We start from the raw sequence: 22,416 nt of genomic DNA on the forward strand, positions 1-22,416 counted from the left end.
GTATTACTTTCCTTATAGTGGAGTCAAACCATCCGAATCTCTATCATTTCTTTTTGTCGCTGGGCAAAGCAATCCCTGGGGCTCTACCTACTTTCTCATTAAATATGAGAAACAGTTGTTATATTGAGAATATCACCACTGCCAGCAACATGTTTAGATTTAATAGTAGTCATTGTGACCAGTTCTACATGCAACTTTTGGTGATCAAATACATTGTTTTCTCTTTCTCTGTTCTGTATTTATTTTTCCAAAGGTAAATATCTCATATTTTATTCTTATTTCTTACTTTTTTCTTTCCTAAAAGAATATTTGATATCTTTTCTTTCCATTTTTTTGTTTATACTTAACCTCTCATCTAGCAATCCTTCCAAGTTGGGTTATAAGTATCTTTTTTACAGCTTTATGTGTAACTCTTTGTATAAATAATAATCTATATTACCCTAATTTATAGTATGTACCTTGTTATTCAAGTAATATGCTAGTATATTTAGGTGCTTCTGAGTATTTTGTGATAAAAAATGTGGTGTGATGAATAACCTTTACATATACATTTTCATCATTTTGTCTATGAGTATGTATTAACCTAAACTATAAATAATGTAAAACAATTAGGGACTAATATAAAATATATTTGACATCAGCAAATATTTGTGAAATAATGAGACTTATACACATTGAAATTTTTCTCACCATTTTTGTATCAGGTCTAGCATGATGGTAGTTTATTTATATATTTATAAAAAGGAAAAAATACTGTAAACACATGTATAAACTTGATATATAGGGATTTCAAGATCCATTTTTCTGCTTAATGCACTAAACGTGTCTCTTTATGTAGTTTGTGATGATGTATCAGTTGAAAGTCTCATGTTTATGCAGCAAGACTTAAAGTTGGAAACAGAAATTCATGTAGAGAAACAAAAATCTTCTGGACCTGAAAGTGTCATTAGTAAGTAAAATAATTGTGGATAACCTTGTTTTTTACCTGTTCCAATTGTCACATTGTTTTATGTTTCCTTGCTGTGTCTCTGAATAAGCTGTAAGCACCACAAGGATGGACCCTGAGCTATCTTGCTGCTAGTATATGCCCAGCAAAAAGCACAGTTCCTGACCCAAAACAGGCATCCGGTAAATAGTTTTTGAATACATGAAAAAAATTTTTAATTGTACTGATCAGAAGATCTTGTCTTTGGTTCATGAAGAGATATTTGGGATTTAAAAAAAAACTAGTTCAAAGAGTCCTTGTATTTATTTTTTACACAGCGTAAATGCAGGAGACATTGTAAATCCACAGTTCCCCACAAAACTTATACAATTAGCAACTGAGAATCTATGTTCTTACGATCTCCATCTTTCACAGCTGTACACTCTTTGGAATTCATTCCATAGTAGCAAAGAATCTTATCTCAAAGCATTAAGTTTCCAGGCATTACTGCAAACGTGTTGTTTTCATTCTCTAATACATAGTTAAATTCCTATGAAGCAAATCCCAATTCATCTTCACCTTCAATGGATAAGGGAAAACAGTTAGGAAGCCAATGTCATTCTTACATCTAAAACTGATTCTGCCTCTTTACCTTAATATATTTCCTTCCGTGAACATTTTAACTTTAAATGTATCTATGTTTAATATGAATTTAAGTTGAAATTTAAAAAATCTCTTTCAGATTCATCTAAGAGTTTGGGACATTCATATCCATTTTTCTGAGGAAAACAAAAACATGGTCTCTAGTGTAGAATATTCTGGTAGTGTTTATTAAAAGTTCAATTTAGCATTTTATAACAAAGTAATATGGACTGTTGCTCCAAATTATAGATTTAAAGGTTCCTTAATTTATGTAGATTAAGATACTAAGCTAATACCCAAAGTATTTTATAGATGTATGTTTTCATTTTTAGAACAAGCAGGGTTCAGTGGGCACTTTTAGGATCTTGCTCACATCGTTCCTATATATCCAGAGACTTCTGGATCCACTCAAGGACAAATAAAATGGGTTAAGTCTGCTGAAAGCATCAACACAGACACAGATTTCATTGTTACAGGTAGTGGAAATGAAGTCTTTAAAACTGTGCTCATGATAAGCTGAAGATTGAGTTGGTTCTTTAAGCATGTTAGTCTGTTCTGTAAGCATGGATCTTTTCTACAAAGACTGCATTGTCTACCTCTAGTCAGTAACTTGAGGGCCTTCTCTAGATTTTGCACTGCATTGGCGACATCTTCATAGTGCAAAGCTCTGCCAGCATATTTGCTATATTTCTGAGCTCTAGCAGAGTCCTCTGATGTTAGTTGGATATCTCCCTGGGAAACTGCAGTACAGTGCAAAATCAACGCCTGGAATAGTCTGTGGTGTAGGCTGGGTAGTGTTACTTGTTAAACCTGTACTGTGAGGAACTTCTGCTGGGATATTAGCTGGAATGCTGGATTGTGGGTACCAAGAGGAATTTGTGTTCCAGTATAGCTGCCTGATGTCATGTTGCTTGGGTCCCAAGTTGAAGATCATGGCTGAGGTGGCTGAGTGGGCAGAGGTTGCTCCCATATTTTCATTTTTCTTCAACATCAGTATATTCTTCAGTTCCACCAGTCCCAAGTCTCTCCATTTTTAAACAATTATAAATATATGCTATCTTTCATGTTGCCTTTCACCTTTCATACATTTTCATTGGTGAGTTCTCCAACACTGTTTTGACGTCTGTTGAAAGACTTGCAGTGTAGTGGGACTTGATCATGTGTTTGTGAAATCACCCAGCATGAACTTCATTATCTGCATACAAAACATTTTCAAAGCATAGTTCTCCAAATGGGCAGAGACTACAGCCATGAAATTAAAAGACACTTGCTCCTTGGGAAAAAAACCATGACATACCTAGACAGCATATTAAAAAAGCGCAGACATGACTTTGCTGACAAAGATTTGTATGGTTTTTCAAAACCAAAGCTATGGTTTTTCCAGTAATCGTGTGGATGTGAGTTGGACTGTAAAGAAGGCTGAGCAATGAAGAATTGGTGCTGTCAAACTGTGGTGCTGAAGAAGACTCTTGAGAGTCCCTTGGATGGCAAGGAGTTTAAGCCAGTCAATCCTAAAGGAAATTAACCCTGAATATTCATTGAAAGGACTGGCGCTGAAGCTGAAGCTCCAATACTTTGGCCACCTGCTGCAAAGAGCCGACTTATTGGAAAAGACCTTGATGCTGGGAAAGATTGAAGGCAGGAGGAGAAACGGACGACAGAGGATGAGATGTCTGCATGGTTTCACCAATTCAATGGACATGAGTTTGAACATACTCTGGGAGATAGTGTGGGACAGGGAAGCCTGGCCTGCTGCAGTCTGTGGGGTTGCAAAGAGTCAGACATGACTGAGTGAACAATTCCTATTTCTTGAGTAACATTCATTCTCACCCAACTGTTTAAGAACTTTTAACTGATCCATTAGCTTTGATAAAAATTTATGACATTAGTTTTTACTATCAATCTTCATTCCACTTTGCAACACATAGAAAAGACAGTAATAAACCACAAGGTCTTGCTTGTCTAGCTTATGAACCATCCTCACATGATGCTGTATGCTCCTAAACTGTAGGAGCAACAGAGCAAGCGTGGCCATCTCCACTCCAGGAATCCTATCTGGTCATATTTTTATAAAAATTTTACACTGACCTAAAGTGGGAATGCTCTTAAATAATTAGCAGAAGCAAAACTATTGATAACTTTTGGTTGGAATTTCTTCTCTTGAGACTATTTCACAGTCATGGGTCATATTGCACTAAAGCCTAATAATGGAATAATAATTTTCTCTTAAAGGCTGTGTGCCTTTTGAAAGGTTTTGCTGAATGAAAAGACGCTGGGATTCTTGGCCTGCAGAGGAGAAGAATTCAATCAAGGGCCAAAGATGAGTCTTGATCGCTCAGAGCTTTTGTGTAATAAAGTTTTATTAAAGTATAGAGGAGATAGAGAAAACTTCTGACATAGATATCAGAAGGGAGTAGAAAGAGTACCCCCTTGCTAGTGTTGGCAATGAAGTTCTATACTCTCCAATGAATCCAAAGAATGTCTGGAGGTTGTAAAGACCAGTTCAGTTCAGTCGCTCAGTCGTGTCCGACTTGTTGCGACCCCATGAATCACATCACGCCAGGCCTACCAGACCATCACCAACTCCTGGAGTTCACTCAAACTCATGTCCATCGAGTCGGTTATGAAATCCTGCCATCTCATTCTCTGTCGTCCCCTTCTCCTCCCGCCCCCAATCCCTCCCAGCATCAGAGTCTTTTCCAGTGAGTCAACTCGTCGCATGAGGTGGCCAAAGTATTGCAGTTTCAGCTTTAGCATCAGTCCTTCCAATGAACACCCAGGATTGATCTCCTCTAGAATGGACTGGTTGGATCTCCTTGCAGTCCAAGGGACTCTCAAGAGTCTTCTCCAGCACCACAGTTCAAAAGCTTCAATTCTTCGGCGATCAGCTTTCTTCACAGTCCAACTCTCACATCCATACATGATCACAGGAAAAACCATAGCCTTGACTAGACGGACCTTTGTTGGCAAAGTGATGTCTCTGCTTTTTAATATACTATCTAGGTTGATCATAACTGTCCTTCCAAGAAGTAAGCGTCTTTTAATTTCATGGCTGCAATCAGCATCCGCAGTGATTTTGGAGCCCAAAAAAATAAAGTCTGACACTGTTTCCACTGTTTCCCCATCTGTTTCCCATGAAGTGATGGGACCAGATGCCATGATCTTTGTTTTCTGAATGTTGAGCTTCAAGCCAACCTTTTCACTCTCCTCTTTCACTTTCATCAAGAGGCTTTTGAGTTCCTCTTCACTTTCTGCCATAAGGATGGTGTCATCTGCATATCTGAGGTCATTGATATTTCTCCTGGCAATCTTGATTCCAGCTTGTGCTTCTTCCAGCCCAGCGTTCTTCATGATGTACTCTGCATAGAAGTTAAATAAGCAGGGTGACAATATACAACCTTGACGCACTCCTTTTCCTATTTGGAACTAGTCTGTTGTTCCATGTCCAGTTCTGACTGTTGCTTCCTGACCTGCATACAGGTTTCTCAAGAGGCAGGTCAGGTGGTCTGGGATTCCCATCTCTTTCAGAATGTTCCACAGTTTATTGTGATCCACACAGTCAAAGGCTTTGGGATAGTCAATGAAGCAGAAATAGATGTTTTTCTGGAACTCTTGCTTTCTCCATGATCCAGCGGATGTTGGCAATTTGATCTCTGGTGCCTCTGCCTTTTCTAAAACCTGCTTGAACATCTGGGAGTTCACGGTTCACATATTGCTGAAGCCTGGCTTGGAGAATTTTGAGCATGACTTTATAGTGTGTGAGATGAGTGCAATTATGTGGTAGTTTGAGCATTCTTTGGCATTGCCTTTCTTTGGGACTGGAATGAAGACTGACCTTTTCCAGTCCTGTGGCCACTGCTGAATTTTCCAAATTTGCTGGCATATTGAGTGCAGCACTTTCACAGCATCATCTTTCAAGACTTGAAATAGCTCAACTGGAATTCCATCACCTCCACTAGCTTTGTTCGTAGTGATGCTTTCTAAGGCCCACTTGACTTCACATTCCAAGATGTCTGGCTCTAGGTCAGTGATCACGTTATCGTGACTATCTTGGTCGTGAAGATCTTTTTTGTACAGTTCTTCTGTGTATTCTTGCCACCTCTTCTTAATACCTTCTGCTTCTGTGAGGTCCATACCATTTCTGTCCTTTATCGAGCCCATCTTTGCATGAAATGTTCCCTTGAAATCTATAATTTTCTTGAAGAGATCTCTTGTTTTTCCTTTTCTGTTGTTTTCCTCTATTTCTCTGCATTAATCACTGAGGAAGGCTTTCTTATCTCTCCTTGCTATTCTTTGGAACTCTGCATTCAGACGCTTATATCTTTCCTTTTCTCCTTTGCTTTTCACTTCTCTTCTTTTCACAGCTATTTGTAAGGCCTCCTCAGACAGCCATTTTGCTTTTTTGCATTTCTTTTCCATGGGGATGGTCTTGGTCCCTGTCTCCTATACAATGTCACAAACCTCTGTCCAGAGTTCATCAGGCACTCTAGCTATCAGATCTAGTCCCTTAAATCTATTTCTCACTTCCACTGTATAATCATAAGGGATTTGATTTAGGTCATATCTGAATGGTCTAGTGGTTTTCCCTGCTTTCTTCAATTTAAGTCTGAATTTGGCAATAAGGAGTTCATGATCTGAGCCACAGTCAGCTCCCCGTCTTGTATTTGCTAACTCTATAGAACTTCTCCATCTTTGGCTGCAAAGAATATAATCAATCTGATTTCAGTGTTGACCATCTGGTGATGTCCATGTGTAGAGTCTTCTCTTGTGTTGTTGGAAGTGGGTGTTTGCTATGACCAGTGCATTCTCTTGACAAAATTCTATTAGCCTTTGCCCTGCTTCATTCCATGCTCCAAGGCCAAATTTTCCTCTTACTCCAGGTGTTTCTTGACTTCCGACTTTTGCATTCCAGTCCCCTATAATGAAAAGGATATCTTTTTTGGGTGTTAGTTCTAAAAGGTCTTGTAGGTCTGCATAGAACCATTCAACTTCAGCTTCTTCAGCGTTACTTGTTGGGGCATAGGCTTGGATTACTGTAATATTGGATGGTTTGCCTTGGAAACGAACAGAAATCATTCTGTCTTTTTTAAGATTGCATCCAAGTACTGCATTTTGGACTCTTTTGTTGACCATGATGGCTACTCCATTTCTTCTAAGGGATTCCTGCCCACAGTGGTAGATATAATGGTCATCCGAGTTAAATTCACCCATTCCAGACCATTTTGGTTCACTGATTCCTAGAATGTCTACGTTCACTCTTGCCATCTCCTGTTTGACCACTTCCAATTTGCCTTGATTCATGGACCTAACATTCCAGGTTCCTATGCAATATTGCTCTTTCCAGCAACGTACCTTGCTTCTATCACCAGTCACATCCACAACTGGGTATTGGTTTTGCTTTGGCTCCATCCCTTCATTCTTTCTGGAGTTATTTCTCCACTGATACCCAGTAGTATACTTGGCACCTACCGACCTGGGGAATTCCTCATTCAGTATCCTATCATTTTGCCCTTCAAAACTGTTCATGGAGTTCTCAAGGCAAGTATACTGAAGTGGTTTGCCATTCCCTTCTCCAGTGAACCACATTTGGCTGTGGCCCATGTGATCAGATCGACTAGTTTTCTGTGATTATGATTTCAGTGTGTCTGCCCTCTGATGCCCCCTCACAATACCTACTGTCTTATTTGGGTTTCTCTTACCTTGGTCGTGGGATATCTCTTCACAGCTGCTCCAGCAAAGCACTACCGCTGCACCTTACCTTGGACGAGGGGTATCTCCTCAAGGCCGTCCCTTCTGACCTTGAACGTGGAGTAGCTCCTCTCGTCCCTCCTGCGCCCGCACAGCCACCGCCTATTGGACGTGGGGTAGCTCCTCTCGGCTGCTGCTTCTTTACGACCTACTCCCATAATTTAAGTTTTAAGATAACAGGATTAGCCAGAAGGTTTAATCCAGAGACTGTCCTCAGGCAAGATACATTATTGTTATATAATCCTTGTAAAGACCAGAAGTGAAAGTGAAGTGAAGTCACTCAGTCTGACTCTTAGCGACCCCATGGACTGCAGCCTACCAGCCTTCTCATTTTCCAGGCAAGAGCACTGGAGTGGGTTGCCATTGCCCAGGATTAGCCAGAAGGTTTAATCCAGAGAGTGTCCTCAGGCAGGATACATTGTTATATAATCTTAAGGAATGTAGAGGAAAAAAATGTTTGCCCTTTCTTCCTCCTTGAGAATTCCAGACCCCTGTCTCCTTGGGGACCCTTAGACTTCTTATCAACCTGCGTAGGAAATGACTCTCTCACTTTCAGCCAGCTATTCCTAGAGATGATGAATTGAAAACTCCAACTGATGCCTCTGGCTGTGTCCTTCTGCGTTAAACTCCAATTGGTGAATAGAGAGGTTGCTGGTATCTGTTAACTCAAAAGGCAAAATGGATCAGAGGGGCCCCCAAAAAAGGGGAGCCTGGAGCTTGTTGAAGGGCTTCCAGGTCATCCTCTCGGCTGTGGCCCCATTGAAAGGAAATGACCTTTTATGTAACCGTGTAAATAGTTGGCATTAAGAATGCAGGAAGGTGAAGAGTTCCCGTCAGTCCATGGACCTCCTTTTTAATTGTTGGAGTGGCGAGGGTCAGAAGCAGTCTTCTCCCATGGAATGAGACAATGAGACAGCATATCCTGATCATGCTGAGAAATTTCACTTGGGTGCTTGTACACTTTCTATAAAAAAGGGCCCAGCAAGTTGCCACCTGTGTGTGAGCAGGATGTTCAGCCCTTGCTAGGTAGCTCTCTTCTCTGGACTCAATAGAATGATATTATCAGCAGAGTAGAAAGACAAGCCCCTCCTCTAGTAGTGGGAGATTTTTCAGGTGATGCATTGCTGACAAATAGGAAATTCAAGTAGCATTGTGGCGGGGTATGAATTGTGAGTTGTTATCATTCCACGCAAAGGTGAACTGATCTGAATGATCCCTGTTTGAAGGGATATGGAAAAGGGCATTTGTGGCATCAGTTGCTGCCTAACAAGTTCCCACACTCTGGACAAGTTTTTGGAATCATCATCATGTCAGATACTACTGTTGCCAAGGCTGTTCTGTTAATTGAACAGCCAGAATCAATTGAGTAACTGTGAATTCATGATCTGGTATACAAGTCAGCTGAGTTACTGAATAGGGATATAGTCTCAAGGAGACTTTTTCTTCATTAAGTTTAGAAAAGAGGGCAGTTATTTCTGTTTCTTTCCCAGGCAAATTTTTGAGAGACATGCTCAAATTGGATAGGTTCACAGTCTTCCTATGCTCCTCTAACATGGCCTTAACTGCAGTTAAGCAAGGCAGTAGAGTTGCACATGGACAATACAGTGGCACTCTGGTGAAGAGCCCCATGGTGTCCACTGGCTCTTCTGGAGACACATTAGCCTGACGGACAGTGTGCCCTGAGGGACCCTTTGACACCTGCAAATGATCCAGCCCTGAGCCCTGAAAGAGTCTCCCTAGCACCACTCAAAGTGCTCCTTCTAGAAAAGAATTTTACTTCAGTGACTACTTTGTTCTCTGTACTAATCTGGCAGAGAAAGCTGCCTGTTTTGACTTGGTCAATTAAGAGAGCAAGCCAAACTGAAAGTAACAAGCTTTTATTCACTTCCTTTAATAGTATCAATTCAGTTCAGTCGCTCAGTCGTGTCCGACTCTTTGCAACCCCATGAATCACAGCATGCCAGGCCTCCCTGTCCATCACCAACTCCCGGAGTTCACTCAAACTCATGTCCATCGAGTCGGTGATGCCATCCAGCCATCTCATTCTCTGTCGTCCCCGTCTCCTCCCACCCTCAATCCCTCCCAGCATCACAGTCTTTTCCAGTGAGTCAAATCGTCGCATGAGGTGGCCAAAGTATTGGAGTTTCAGCTTTAGCATCAGTCCTTCCAATGAACACCCAGGATTGATCTCCTTTAGAATGAACTGGTTGGATTTCCTTGCAGTCCAAGGGACTCTAAAGAGTCTTCTCCAGCACCACAGTTCAAAAGCATCGATTCTTCAGCGATCAGCTTTCTTCACAGTCCAACTCTCACATCCATACATGACCACAGGAAAAACCATAGCCTTGACTAGACGGACCTTTGTTGGCAGAGTAATGTCTCTGCTTTTTAATATGCTATCTAGGTTGGTCATAACTTTCCTTCCAAGGAATAAGCATCTTTTAATTTCCTGGATACAATCCACAGTGATTTTGGAGCCCAAAAAAATAAAGTCTGACGCTGTTTCCCCATCTATTTCCCATGAAGTGATGGGACCAGATACCATGATCTTTGTTTTCTGAATGTTGAGCTTCAAGCCAACCTTTTCACTCTCCTCTTTCACTTTCATCAAGAGGCCTTTGAGTTCCTCTTCACTTTCTGCCATAAGGGATAGTATAAGCAAGTCTAAATGGAAAGGGCCCCAACTCCACCACTGCTTAATTTTCCCCACAGAAAGAAAACAGTTAAGGGTCAGATGTATCAATACTGATAGGAGTAGGGGCTGAGGGAAGATGATATCATATCTGAAGGAGCCCCAAACAAAAGGCTCTTCCTTACTATGGTCCCAATAACCTTGTAAATACTAATGCAGGATGGCTAGGAGTGTAAAAGTCCTGAATACTGAGTAGTAACCAAGAAAACTATCTTCAGATTCCCCCAGTAAAGTGGTCTGTAAGAGGCACTTGAAAAGTACAAATATCAGCTGACCCCTCTCCCTTTCATAGGGAGGCCTCTAATAGAGGCAGCTGGTATAGGAATCCAGAATGCATAAGAACATGGTGTGGATGGGCCTTGGTCCTCTACTGCAACTACTTTCGGTGTTTAAAGTTCACTGGATGTGCATCAAATTTGGTATGGGGTGAGAAATATTCCCCCATGAGAACCATCAGGTGGATACTTTGTAATTATCTGTGCTTGGAACTGCAAAATCAAACATAGGATTTTGACCTGGAGTTGAACTTGTGAATACACATATATGTACATATACATGCACATAAACATACATACATTCATATACCTACACTGAGTGTCCTTTGTGTCTGTTGTAGTAGAGACTGAAATAAAATTGACACTTTGGAGTGCTTCGAAGAAAGCTTGGCCTGCTTTGTATTTGGCGGGGATAGAAAAGGGAAAACCTCAGTTCCTTGAAGTTTGGAATGAGACAATGTACCCCTTTCCACTTTGCCCCTAGGGATTTCAGTTGGATACTAGGTCCTTGTACCATCTTTACTTTAATGACTCAGATGTGGTCACATGTGGGTCATCATGGAATCCAGTCCTTGTTGGGTAGTACACTTGTTTGGGTCCAGTGGAGAATGCCATCCATAGAGTGGAAAGTGAAAAGTAAAAGTAAATTCGCTCAATCATGTCCCGCTCTCTGCGACCCCATGTACTGTAGCCTACCAGGCTCCTCCAACCGTGGGATTATTCAGGCAAGAGTACTGGAGTGGGTTGCCATTTCCTTCCCCAGAGGATCTTCCCAACCTAGGGATTAAACCTGGGTCTCCCACATTGTAGGCAGCGGCTTTACCATCTGAGCAACCAGGTAAGTCCAATATAGTGGAAGGTTAGTACTTGATCTTGGAGCAGGGCTATTTCTAGGTCATGGGCTTCTGGAAGGACATTGAAGGTATATCACAATCGATTCCACATAAAGCAAACCAATCCTGGTCATTAGTGTGAACAGGAATGTTAAAAAGGAGGGGGGCATTTGTGATATCAGTTGCTGCATACTTAGTTCACTCTACTTGGGCAGTAAATCTCTATGAAGGTCACAGGAGCATGAAACGCCAGTGTCCAGAGCTATACTGTGACATTGAGCCAACAATAATCAGTCAAGTCTCTAGGCATCCCAAGGCCTTACACACAGACTGAAAGTGTGTATAAATGGAGAAATAACTGTGTGGAGAACTTTAGTTTCATTAAACTCGGCAATAAGCACAGTGAACTGTTTTTCGTTGGTAAAGGTGCTAGACACTGGTAGTCTGGTGGTTGTTTTTCATTTGCTAAGTTGTGTCCCACTCTTTGGGACCCCATGAACTGCAGCATAGCAGCCTTCCTGTCCTTCACTATCTCCCAGAGTTTGCTCAAACTCATGTCCATTGAGTCACTGATGCCATTCAAACATCTCATCCTCTGCCACCCCCTTCTCCTCTTGCCCAAAAATAGTTTTCCAGATGCCCTATTAAAATGACCCAAAATGCAATAGGTCCCATCAGGTCTTAGTGGTAGAACTGAGTGAAATGCTGTAGAAAATACATCTGTAGCAATAATACTTTCAGTAATGTAAGCCATAACAATGGAAATTTTTAATGGCATTACTTTGCCAACCAAGGTCCGTCTAGTCAAGGCAATGGTTTTTCCCGTGGTCATGTATGGATGTGAGAGTTGGACTGTGAAGAAGGCTGATCGCCGAAGAAGCGATGCTTTTGAACTGTGGTGTTGGAGAAGACTCTTGAGAGTCCCTTATACTGCAAGGAGATCCAACCAGTCCATTCTAAAGGAGATCAATCCTGGATGTTCATTGGAGGGACTGATGCTAAAGCTGAAACTGCAATACTTTGGCCACCTCATGCGACGGGTTGACTCACTGGAAAAGACTCTGATGCTGGGAAAGGTTGGGGGCGGGAGGAGAAGGGGACGACGGAGAATGAGATGGCTGGATGACATCACCGACTCTGTGGACATGGGTTTGAGTGTACTCCGGTAGTTGGTGATGGACAGGGAGGCCTGGCGTGCTGTGATTCATGGGGTCGCGGAGAGTCGGACACAACTGAGTGACTGAACTGAACTGAAGGATACGCCTATAGTTGAATTTGGATAACGATTCTTTTTGGTGAGTTCAGACCAAAAACTAGTGAGCATTATCTGTTTCCTCCTCATTGTCTGTGTCTGTGGTCATGGAGATCTTATTCATATGTACATCAGTATCCAAAAGGCCCAGATACGCAATTCTCACCTATCTCTATTGAACTGTGATTTTATCACACATCCTCATGTCACAGCTGGGAAGTTAAGGAGCTTTGTTGTGTTCAATCACTAAGTCATGTCTGACTCTTTGTGACCCCATGGACTGCAACACGCTAGGCTTCCCTGCCCTTCACTATTTCCCTGAGTTTGTTCAAACTCATGTCAATTCAGTCGGTGATGCCATCTAAACATTTCATCCTCTGTCGCCCACTTCTCTTTCTGTCCGCCCTTCTCTTCCTGCCCTCAGTCTTTCCCAGAATCAGGGTCTTTTCCAGTGAGTCAACTCTTCGCATCAGGTGGCCATAGTATTGGAGCTTCAGCTTCAACACCAGTCCTTCCAATGAATATTCAGGATAGATTTCCTTTAGGGTTGGCTGGTTTGATCTCCTTGCTGTCCAAGGGACTCTCAAGGGTCTTCTCCAGCACCACAGTTTGAAATCATCAATTCTTCATTGCTCAGCCTTCTTTATGGTCCAACTCTCACATCTGTACATGACTACTGGAAAAACCATAACTTTGACTATACGGACCTTGGCCTAACCTTAATTCTTGTTTGTATAGAATACTGAGAAATTGCGTAAAAGTAGTAAGAGTGGGGTGTGTTTCAGATTCACCTCAAGATTCACTGGGAAGAGCACTTGTGGTAGTCATAGATGTCATCATTATTTGAACTCTAGAGTTTCTGTGTTTTGGGTCACCTATGGACCACTGCCTAGCCATGAATTCCTTGGTGAACAGTCCTTCAGTGTTCTCCTTCAGATCCCATGGTTAAGTAACTAGACCCAGAGATTTCCTTGAGAAACCACTTAATCAGATCATCCATACATGGGTTCTTGATTACCATTTTTAGAACACTTTCTTCACTGGCCAAACGATATCTGTCTGTGACTAGTTCTTCCTTTCCCTGAAATTTGTCATTGGATATCTGGATTGTGAACCAACTGATATAGCCTTATGAGGAGGCTTAAGCTATGGTTTTTCCAATGGTCATGTATGGATGTGAGCGTTGGACTGTGAAGAAAGCTGATCGCTGAAGAATTGATGCTTGTGAACTGTGGTGCTGGAGAAGACTCTTGAGAGTCCCTTGGACTGCAAGGAGATCCAACCAGTCCATTCTAAAGGAGATCAATCCTGGGTGTTCATTGGAACGACTGATACTAAAGCTGAAACTGCAATACTTTGGCCACCTCATGCGACGAGTTGACTCACTGGAAAAGACTCTGATGCTGGGAGTGATTGGGGGTGGGAGGAGAAGGGGACGACAGAGAATGAGATGGCTGGATGGCATCACCGACTCGATGGATGTGAGAGTGAGTGAACTCCAAGAGCTGGTGATGGACAGGGAGGCCTGGCATGCTGTGATTCATGGGGTCGCAAAGAGTCGGAAATGACTGAGCAACTGAACTGAACTGAACTGAATATAGCTAGGAAACCAGCACAGGTGGCACAAATGACACTGGTAATCTGAGTCTGGTTACCAGTCACATCATCTACTCTTCTTTATGTTCATTGTTGAACCAAAAGACCATCAGATGCTTATCAGGCATCACCTTCTTAAGTGTTAGTATACTCATCATAAGTGGGCCAAACTTAAGAAACAAGCTGGGGAAGGAGAGAGAGAATCAAATGTTCACATCATTGTCTTCTCCCTTTCTTGGGCAGAGTGGTCACTGTCAAAGCACTCAGAATGATGGAGTCTATTGTGACATACTCCCTCACCAAGTCTCAGAAATTACCTCCTGAGGAGGAGTATCCCAGTCTGACTGGTCTCCTCAGGTCACTGGCAAAATGATCTTGAGAGCTTTACATACTTTTTCATTAAAAATTAGTCTCAAAAATTCGCTATGTTGTAGGCTGTCAACCAGGGCTAGGAACAAACAGCACTAACAGTAGTCATCGAGTATAATTCAGTGAGCATTGTCTGCAGTGTCTTTGGTAACAAACTGTTATGTTTTCTGATTTACCTTATGTGTCATTTTGTAAAAGTAACTGCCAATTTTTTTTGGTTTTCTTTTGTTCTGTCCTAAAAGGTAGTGTATTAGATATCCTTAGTTTTATTTTATTTCTCTTAACTTTATATACTGGAAATACCTCCATGTTAGTTTATGGTATCTTTTTCATTTCTTTCATAATTGTGTGCACTGTTGTTTGGACCATATTTTATACCGTAGTTGATAATACCATAGTTTATAGTATGTAATTTGGTTTATTTGTGAACCAGTTTGCACGTATAAGAGATTTTGAGTATTTTGTAATTGCAAATATGCTGTGATGACTAATCTTGTGCATATACCATTTTGTGGTTTGGTTTATGACTATGTTTTAACCTAAAGTGTTAAGGAAACTGGAGACCTAGTCAGAACATATTTGAAACCTATGAATGAAATGATGAGACAGTTCCAGTTTACATCGTTAAGACTTTTCTTACCATTTTCATATCAGTCCAGTATCATAATAATTTACTATAGTTTTTTAAAATATGAGAAAATGTTGACATACATTTGTCAGTAATTTGAAAGTATAGAATCAAGCAGTGTATCCAGTTTTCCATTTATTGGAGTAAATATCTCTGTTTATATAGCTAGTGATAAAGTCCCGGATGAAAATCCTGTACTTAAGCAAGAGTCAGTGTCAGAAACTCAACTGGAAGTAAAGACACAAAAACCTTCTAAAGGAAGAAGACTCAGTAGTAAGTATAATAATTATAGATAATGTTAACTTATTTTTAATTAAACTCATCAGTAGATTATTTCTCTTTGGCTCATGAGTTTGTATTTGAAATATGCTATATAGAAGACTTAATGTGTGAATTCTCTAAGATAACTAATGAACAAAGGCAAAATTATTCATATCTCTTGTTCGGTATTTCTGATTTTGTGGTCATAGGTCAATCACTCAGCATCTACCAAGGCCCTGTAATAGACCAGTAAATGTCTCTTAAAGGATGTTTACCTTTCAGCTGACTCTTAGAGATGTGAGTTTGAAAGCCTAAAGGGGTGCCTCTGACCTATGTCAGTGGTCTTCTGCCATAGACTCCAACTGGTAAACAGAAATGCTGCTGAATTCTGTAACTCAAAGAACAAATGGGGATTAGAAGGGTGTCAGGGAAGGGCAACCTGATGACCTGTTGGAGGGCCTCCATGACATCCTCTTAGTCATGGCCCCATGAAAAGGAAGCGGCCTTTCTATTTACCCTGTAGATGAGTGTCATCACAGACTATACATAAGGAATGTGAGAATGTAATCTCTTAGTTGTCCCACTGGTCTCTGGACCTTCTCTTCATTTGTGGAAGTAGAGAGGTCCAAAGCTTGACACTGTTCTCTGGAATGAGATATCTTGCCCCTTACAGATCATGCTCAGGAATTTTATTAAGAGTGCCAGGTAACTACCTAGTCCATAATAATGGCTCCACAGAGTTGCCATATGTGGGTCTGTGGGGCATCCATCCAGTCTTTGTCTAGTAGTGCCCATGTTGGACCCAAAGACAATGTCATCAATAAAGTGGAAGTCTGTTGCACCCTTTGATAGTGGAACATTTTCATATCATCACTTTTGCATTGATGACAGATACTCAGAGAATTTTGTTAGCCTTGTGGAAGTATGGTAGTTCCTCTTAGGAATACAAAGCAGGGTTTCACACTGACAGTTAACCTATACTAATGATACGTATATCATTGGGGCCAAAACAATGGAAATTTGTAGTGATTTAAAGGAATACACCCATCATTGGATCTGGTAAGGATCCTACTGGTAATGGCCTCAGACCTAATGGCCTGGGGTGCTTACCCAGATCTCTCTCCCTTATGTGGTGACATTGCGTGTTTCTCCATCATTCTGGTGTCAGGAGTTGAGATCATAGTCACATAACCACCGTATCCAAAAGACCCAGGAAATATATTGAACTCTGTCCTCATGTTCCCACTGTGGACATAGGGACTTGGTCTAACTCATAGTCTTGTGCATTTTTGAAAGCAGAGTGTTCTTTTTTTTCTTTTCTTTCTTTAAGATATTTATTTATTTTTGGCTTTGCTGAATCTTCATTGCTTTAAGTGAGTAGGGCCTACTCTTTCTTGCAATGCTTGGGCTTATCATTGCAGTGGCTACTCTTGTTGTGGACCACAGGCTCTAGGCACATGGGTTCAGTAGTTGCAGCTCACCAGATTTAGAGGCTTGGTCATTGCAGCTCACCAGATTTAGAGCTCAGGCTCAGTAACTGTGGTGCATGGGCTCAGTTGCTCCACGGCATATGGAATCTTCCTGGACCAGGGATCGATCTTGTGTCCCCTGTATTGGCACTTATCCACTGTGCCACCAAGGAAGTCCAAGAGAGTTCTTAATAGAAGTTGGTGGGCTCTCAGAATACTCATGTCAAAATTCAGTGGAAAGAACTGAGCAGTGACACTTGTATTAGTTGTAGGAGTCATCTCTAGGTGGACACTAGCTTCCTTCTCGGCATCCAGTGGGTCTTAAGTTCCATGGTAGTAATCCCATCAGCCTGCCTCTCTGACACCTAATATTGGCTATTTACTGGTAGATCTCTTCTGGGGATCCAAGGCTAGATTGTTCAGGAATAGGTTACTGATTACCATGTTCACATTGTTTTTACTGTTAGTCACTGCTACACTGGCAGTAGGTGCTATTCTGTGTCCAACAATCTGTCAGTCAATATCTAGATTATATAATTCCCAATAACCTGACTTTATGAGGAGGCATATTGGAGCTCAATAGTTATCTAGCAAGGGTGGCATGAATGAATCAAGAAATCCAAATCTGGTTAAATATCTCACTGTTCTCACTGTAGACCCTGGACCACCAGTGTGGCACAAAGTTCAGTTCAGTTCAGTCGCTCAGTCGTGTCCGACTCTCCACGACCCCATGAATCACAGCACGTCAGGCCACCCTGTCCATCACCAACTCCCAGAGTTCACTCAAACTCATGTCCACAGAGTCGGTGATGCCATCCAGCCATCTCATTCTCGGTCGTCCCCTTCTCCTCCCGCCCCCAAACTTTCCCAGCATCAGAGTCTTTTGCAGTGAGTCAACTCGTCGCATGAGGTGGCCAAAGTATTGCAGTTTCAGTTTTAGCATCAGTCCTTCCAGTGAACACCCAGGATCTATCTCCCTTAGAATGGACTGGTTGGATCTCCTTGCAGTCCAAGGGACTCTCAAGAGTCTTCTCCAACACCACAGTTCAAAAGCATCAATTCTTCGGCGATCAGCTTTCTTCACAGTCCAACGCTCACATCCATACATGACCACGGGAAAAACCATAGCCTTGACTAGACGGACCTTTGTTGGCAAAGTAATGTCTCTGCTTTTTAATATATTATCAAGGTTGGTCATAACTTTCCTTCCAAGGAGTAAGCATCTTTTAATTTCATGGCTGCAATCAGCATCTGCAGTGATTTTGGAGCCCAAAAAAATAAAGTCTGACACTGTTTCCACTGTTTTTCCATCTATATCCCATGAAGGGACACTATCATTTCTGCAGTGATGATCCAAACATGTTTTTCACTGGGGAGAACTCATCACAGGTTGGCCATTCTGTCAGAGCCAAAATAATTCCCTGCTGATGAAGAAGAGAGTTTCAAATGTATGCTCTTTTTATTTTATTTTTTTTATCTTTTATTTTTATTGGAGGCTAATTATTTTACAATATTATATTGGTTGGTTTTACCATACATTGACATGAATCCACTCCGGGTGTACATGAGTTCCCCTCCCGAACCCCCCTCCCACCTGCCTCCTCCCCTTATCCTCCCTCTGGGTCATCCCCGCATACCAGCCCCGAGCATCCTGTAACATGCATTGACCCTGAACTTGCGATTCATTTCACATATGATAATATATATGTTTCAATGCCATTCTCCCAAACCATACCACCCTCACCCTCTCCCACAGAGTTCCAAAGACTGTTCTAAACATCTGTGTCTCTTTTGCTGTCTCGTATACAGGGTTATTGTTTGCATCTTTCTAAAGTCCATATATATGCGTTAGTATATTGTATTGGTGTTTTTCTTTCTGGCTTACTTCACTCTGTATAATAGGCTCTAGTTTCATCCACCTCATTAGAACTGGTTCAAATGCGTTCTTTTTAATGGCTGAGTAATACTCCATTGTGTATATGTACCAAAGCTTTCTTATCCATTCGTCTGCAGATGGACATCTAGGTTGCTTCCATGTCCTGGCTATTATAAACAGTGCTGCAGTGAACATTGGAGTACATGTGTCTCTTTCAATTCTGGTTTCCTCGGTGTGTAGGCCCAGGAGTGTGATTGCTGGATCATATGGCAGCTCTATTTCCAGTTTTTTGAGGAATCTCCACACTGTTCTCCATAGTGGCTGTACCAGTTTGCATTCCCACCAACAGTGTAAGAGGGTTCCCTTCTCTCCACACCCTCTCCAGCATTTCTTGCATGTAGACTTTTGGATAGCAGCCATTCTGACTGGTGTGAAATGGTATCTCATTGTGGTTTTGATTTGCATCTCTCTGATTATGAGGGATGTTGAGCATTTTTTCATGTGTTTGTTAGCCATCTTTATGTCTTCTTTGGAGAAATGTCTGTTTAGTTCTTTGGGCCATTTTTTGATTGGGTCATTTATTTTTCTGGAATTGAGCTGCAGGAGCTGCTTGTATATTTTGGAGATGAATCCTTTATCAGTTGCTTCATTTGCTATCATTTTCTCCCATTCTGAAGGCTGTCTTTTCACCTTGCTTATAGTTTCCTTTGCTGTGCAAAAGCTTTTGATTTTAATTAGGTTCCATTTGTTTATTTTTGCTTTTATTTCCAATATTCTGGGAGGTGGGTCTTGGAGGATCCTGCTGTGATTTATGTCAGAGAGTGTTTTGCCTACGTTCTCCTAGAACCCAAAGCAATAAAGAAAATGGTAACAGGATCATACTTATCAATAATTATCTTAAACGTAAATGGGTTGAATGCCCCAACCAAAAGACAAAGGCTGGCTGAATGGATACAAAAACAAGACCCCCATATATGTTGTCTACAAGAGACCCACCTCAAAACGGGAGACACGTACAGACTGAAAGTGAAGGGCAGGAAAAAGATATTCCACGCAAATAGAGACCAAAAGAAAGCAGGAGTAGCAATACTCATATCAGATAAAATAGACTTTAAAACAAAGGCTGTGAAAAGAGACAAAGAAGGAAACTACATAATGATCATAGGATCAATCCAAGAAGAAGATATAACAATTATAAATATTTATGCACCCAACATAGGAGCATCACAATATGTAAGACAATTACAAACAAGTATGAAAGGGGAAATTAACAACAATGCAATAATAGTGGGAGACTTTAATACCCCACTTACATCTATGGATAGATCAACTAAACAGAAAATTAACAAGGAAACACAAACTTTAAATGATACAATAGACCAGTTAGACCTAATAGATCTCTATAGGACATTTCACCCCAAAACAATGAATTTCACCTTTTTCTCAAGCGCACACGGAACCTTTTCCAGGATAGATCACATCCTGGGCCATAAATCTAGCCTTGGTAAATTCAAAAAAATTGAAATCATTCCAAGCATCTTTTCTGACCACAATGCAGTAAGATTAGATCTCAATTACAGGAGAAAAACTATTAAAAATGCCAACATATGGAGGCTGAACAACACGCTGCTGAATAATGAACAAATCATAGAAGAAATCAAAATATGCATAGAAATGAATGAAAATGAAAACACAACAACCCAAAACCTCTGGGACACTGTAAAAGCAGTGCTAAGGGGGAAGTTCATAGCAATACAGGCACACCTCAAGAAACAAGAAAAAAGTCAACTAAATAACCTAACTCTACATCTAAAGAAACTAGAAAAGGAAGAAATGAAGAACCCCAGGGTCAGTAGAAGGAAAGAAATCGTAAGAATTAGGGCAGAGATAAATGCAAAAGAAACAAAAGAGACCATAGCAAAAATCAACAAAGCCAAAAGCTGGTTCTTTGAGAAAGTAAATAAAATTGACAAACCACTAGCCAAACTCATCACGAAACAAAGGGTGAAGAACCAAATCAATAAAATTAGAAATGAAAATGGAGAGATCACAACTGACAACACAGAAATACAAAGGATTATTAGAGAATACTATCAGCAATTTTATGGCAATAAAATGAATAACCTGGAAGAAATGGACAAATTCCTAGAAAAGTACAACTTTCCAAAACTGAACCAGGAAGAAATAGAAAATCTGAACAGACCCATCACAAGCACGGAACTAGAGGCTGTAATCAGAAATCTTCCAGCAAACAAAAGCCCAGGTCCAGACGGCTTCACAGCTGAATTCTACCAAAAATTTAGAGAAGAGCTAACACCTATTCTACTCAAACTCTTCCAGAAAATTGCTGAGGAAGGGAAACTCCTAAACTCGTTCTATAAGGCCACCATCACACTAATCCCAAAACCTGGTTAAGATCCCACAAAAAAAAATACAGGCCATTATCACTGATGAACATAGATGCAAAAATCCTTAACAAAATTCTAGCAATCAGAATCCAACAACACATTAAGAAGATCATACATCATGACCAAGTGGGCTTTATCCCAGGAATGCAAGGATTCTTCAATATCCACAAATCAGTCAACGTAATACACCACATTAACAAACTGAAAAATAAAAATCGTATGATTATCTCAATAGATGCAGAGAAAGCCTTCCACAAAATTCAGCATCCATTTATGAAAAAAAACCCTCCAGAAAGTGGGAATAGAAGGGATATATCTCAACATAATAAAAGCTATGTATGACAAACCCACAGCAAACATTATCCTCAATGGTGAAAAACTGAAAGCATTTCCCCTAAAGTCAGGTGCAAGTCAAGGGTACCCACTCTCATCACTACTATTCAACATAGTTCTGGAAGTTTTGGCTACAGCAATCAGAGCAGAAAAAGACATAAAAGGAATACAAATAGGAAAAGAAGAAGTAAAACTTTCACTGTTCGCTGATGACATGATCCTCTACACAGAAAACCTTAAAGACTCTACCAGAAAACTACTAGAGTTAATCAATGAATACAGTAAAGTTGCAGGATATAAAATCAACACACAGAAATCCCTTGCATTCCTATACACTAATAATGAGAAAATAGAGAAATTAAGGAAACTATTCCATTCACTGTTGCAACAAAAAGAATTAAATACTTAGGAATATATCTACCTAAGGAAACAAAAGACTTGTACATAGAAAACTATAAAACACTAGTGAAAGTAATCAAAGAGGACACTAATAGATGGAGAAATACACCGTGTTCGTGGATTGGAAGAATAAATATTGTAAAAATGTGTATACTACCGAAAGTAATTTATACATTCAATATCAAGCTACCAATGATATTTTTCACAGAACTAGAACAAATAATCTCACAATTTGTATGGAAATACAAAAAACCTCGAATAGCCAAAGCAACCTTGAGGAAGAAAAATGGAACTGGAGGAATTAACCTGCCAGACTTCAGGCTCTACTACAAAGCCACAGTCATCAAGACAGTATAGTACTGGCATAAAGTCAGAAATATAGATCAATGGAACAAAATAGAAAGCCCAGAGATAAATCCACGCACCTATGGACACCTCATCTTTGACAAAGGAGGCAAGAATATAAAATGGAGAAAAGACAGTCTCTTTAACAAGTGGTGCTGGGAAAACTGGTCAGCCCTTGTAAAAGAATGAAACTAGAACACTTCCTCGGAGAAGGCAATGGCAAGCCACTCCAGTACTCTTGCCTGGAAAATCCCATGGACGGAGGAGCCTGGTAGGCTGTAGTCCATGGGGTCGCTATGAGTCAGACATGACTGAGCGACTTGACTTTCACTTTTCACTTTCACACATTGGAGAAGGAAATGGCA

The 22,416-nt window shown here is 40.8% G+C and overlaps 1 protein-coding gene and 1 pseudogene across 1 annotated transcript in view; one reads left to right on the forward strand and one right to left on the reverse strand.

Annotated features, from left to right (window-relative positions):
- The window catches only part of CCDC7 (coiled-coil domain containing 7), a 279,639-nt gene that overhangs the window by 112,824 nt on the left and 144,399 nt on the right, over positions 1-22,416 (forward strand). The window contains exon 21 of the mRNA XM_088844150.1: positions 15,126-15,233. Within this exon, the coding sequence (XP_088700276.1) occupies positions 15,126-15,233 (108 nt within the window). The remainder of the gene's footprint in view (positions 1-15,125; positions 15,234-22,416) is intronic.
- Positions 1,976-2,819, reverse strand: LOC148775456 (vacuolar protein sorting-associated protein VTA1 homolog pseudogene; annotated as a pseudogene).

The sequence above is a fragment of the Moschus berezovskii genome, chromosome 15, assembly GCF_049115385.1.
Source record: "Moschus berezovskii isolate FMDL1 chromosome 15, NW_MosBer_1.0, whole genome shotgun sequence".
NCBI classification, from domain to species: Eukaryota; Metazoa; Chordata; class Mammalia; order Artiodactyla; family Moschidae; genus Moschus; species Moschus berezovskii.